Source organism: Myotis brandtii, unplaced genomic scaffold (assembly GCF_000412655.1).
Source record: "Myotis brandtii unplaced genomic scaffold, ASM41265v1 scaffold187, whole genome shotgun sequence".
NCBI classification, from domain to species: Eukaryota; Metazoa; Chordata; class Mammalia; order Chiroptera; family Vespertilionidae; genus Myotis; species Myotis brandtii.
Window position 1 is genome coordinate 2940115 of NW_005356944.1, and position 2338 is coordinate 2942452.

Genomic DNA, 2338 nt, shown 5'->3' on the forward strand with positions numbered 1-2338 from the left:
GACTGGAGCCCAGGAAGCACCCTCCCCCTACCCCGTCCCCAGCGGAGGAGGCGCCAGCCCCATGGTGCTCTCTTCCCCACCCTCCCCTCTGCGGGCACAGGGCCACCTGTAGGTGGCGGCACAGGTGCATCGCAAAGACGTTGTGGGCGGATTCGGCGATGAGGCAGGTGCCCGTGCTGGCCGTGGTGTTGTGCAGGTCCAGGACGAAGTCAAAGGCCTGGCCCGAGGCCTTGGGTCCCAGCAGTTGGTTCAGCTCTCGGGCCCTTGTCACCTCATATGGGTCATCCGGGTGGGCCCTGGCCCTGCAGGGGCAGGGATGGGGGTATCACCACCCACAGTCTCAATCATCAGAGGTGTAATGAGAGGAGGGGAGGGGAGGGAGCCTCGTGTGCTGACAGGAGTGAACCCCTGAGACCCTGCAGGAGCGACAGCAGCTCAAGGGCTCGTCCTTTGTGCCTCTGCAGCGCGCCTGCCCCTCGCAGGGCTCTTGTTGGCTCCCCACTGCCCCCATAAGGTTCAAACCCTTGGCCTGGCCTGGCCCACCTGCCTCATCAGCTCTCACTCCAGCCACACTTCCAGCTGGTCTCACTGCTAGGCCTGTGCACCTGCTGGGCCCTTCCCTGGAAACTCCTTTTCTCCTCTCTTCACCTGGTTAACATGGACTCACCCTTCAGTGCTTGGCTGAGATACCACCTCTTCCAGGAAGCCTTCTCTGACTACCTTTGGTCAGGTTTCTATAGCCCCTCCTCCCCCTGCATTTAGCCTCCTGGGTTGTGGTTATGGGTTCTTCCTCTGTCTCCCCCAGTAAGCTGAGAACAACACCTCATTTCACTCCCCATTCTCTCACCTGAGCTGGCCAGAGCCTGGCTCAGAGGTGGGGCTCAGCGAATGTCCATTAGAGAAAGTAAAGTAAATGCAGCCTGTGGGGCTGATCTGAGGCAAGCCCTGGGTATGGGGAGTCCCGAGGAGGCCCTGACCCAGCCTGAGGTCAGGAAGGCTTCCTGGAGGAGGTGATATCCGTTCGGATGTGTCTAAGCTGAAAAGGAAGAATAGGCATCGAAGGCAGAGGGTGTGCCCTGCTAGTGGCTGGAGGATGAGTTTGAGCTGAGGATCTCAGTGCCAGTCCAAGGGCCTGGGCCACCTGGCGGGCCAGGGCCCCACAGCCACCAGGACACTCACGTGAGGAAGGCGCCAGTGAAGGCGCGGTTGAGGTCACAGTCTACGTAGCGGCGGCAGGCGGCTGTGGCCGCTGGGTTGGCCAGCACGGGCACCGCGGAGAAGCTGGGTGGCTGCAGCTCCCCCGGGGCCCCATCCCGTGTGGGTGGAGGGCCCGGTGGGTGGGCCTGCTTAGGGCCCGGTGCTGAGCTGGGGTGGGGTGGGTGGTGAGCTCCCTGAGGTCTGACGAGTCCCAGCGTCCCAGCCAGGCAGCTCGGCTCTCTGTCAAAAGATGTGACTGAGGGCAGCTCAGCGCAGTGCCACTGCCCCTCCACCTCCACTGGCCGCTCAAGGCCTCTCCCTCCCGGTGCCCGAGCCCGGAGCTCCTTTCCTGGAGGGTAAGCACCACCCTTCCCTCCCTTTAACAAGGAGCTTCTTTCATTGTTGTTGTTGATCCTCACCTGAGGACTTTTCCCATTGATTTTTAGAGAGAGTGGGAGGGAGGGAGGGGAGAGAGAGAGAAAAAACATCGATGTGAGGAGAAACCAAGATGGCGGCATAGGTAAACACCGGAAATTGCTGCCTCGCACAATCACTTCAAAAATACAACTAAAAGACAAAACGGACATCATCCAGAACCACAGGAAGGCTGGCTGAGTGGAAATTCTACAACTAGAAGGAAAGAGAAAAGCACACTGAGACTCAGAGGAGGTGCGGAAGTAAAGTGCAGAGGTACGGAGGCGCACGCAGAAAGGGCTGGCAACTGAGGACGCCGCTGTCTTTTTCAATTGGGAGGGAGTCTCAAGCTCCCGACTGCTCTGAACTCCAGTTCTGGGCGAGTCTCTGGGGAGCCAGACTCATACGGGGAGAAACTGGACTGTCTGGCAGCAGGCGGAACTCGAGGGCGGCTTTCTCTAGAGGTGCTTGCAGCGATTACCGGGAAACTGAGACACGGGGCCTTTTAGGGTAGGACTGAGGATCAGCCATAGCTGTTTGCTCCGCCCTGTTGATTCCCTGAGACCCCGCCCCACCCAAGCTGTGCGCAGAGGCTTTTGCATATGAAAGGCCTGGCCCTTTGCAATCTGAAAATTACCTGACAAACTGCAGCTGGGTCAGAGAAACCCAGAACATCGAAAAGAAGGCCCAAGGCCACACAGCAGCTTGCATTGCTTCACAGCTGGGC

At 59.5% G+C, this 2338-nt stretch overlaps 1 protein-coding gene across 1 annotated transcript in view; it reads right to left on the reverse strand.

The window, feature by feature from the left end:
* Positions 1–2338, reverse strand: part of ACY3 (aminoacylase 3) — a gene marked incomplete at its 5' end in the record, with an annotated part of 10820 nt that overhangs the window by 3506 nt on the left and 4976 nt on the right. The window contains 2 exons of the mRNA XM_014538229.1: positions 107–302; positions 1180–1437. Of these exons, the coding sequence (XP_014393715.1) occupies positions 107–302; positions 1180–1437 (454 nt within the window). The remainder of the gene's footprint in view (positions 1–106; positions 303–1179; positions 1438–2338) is intronic.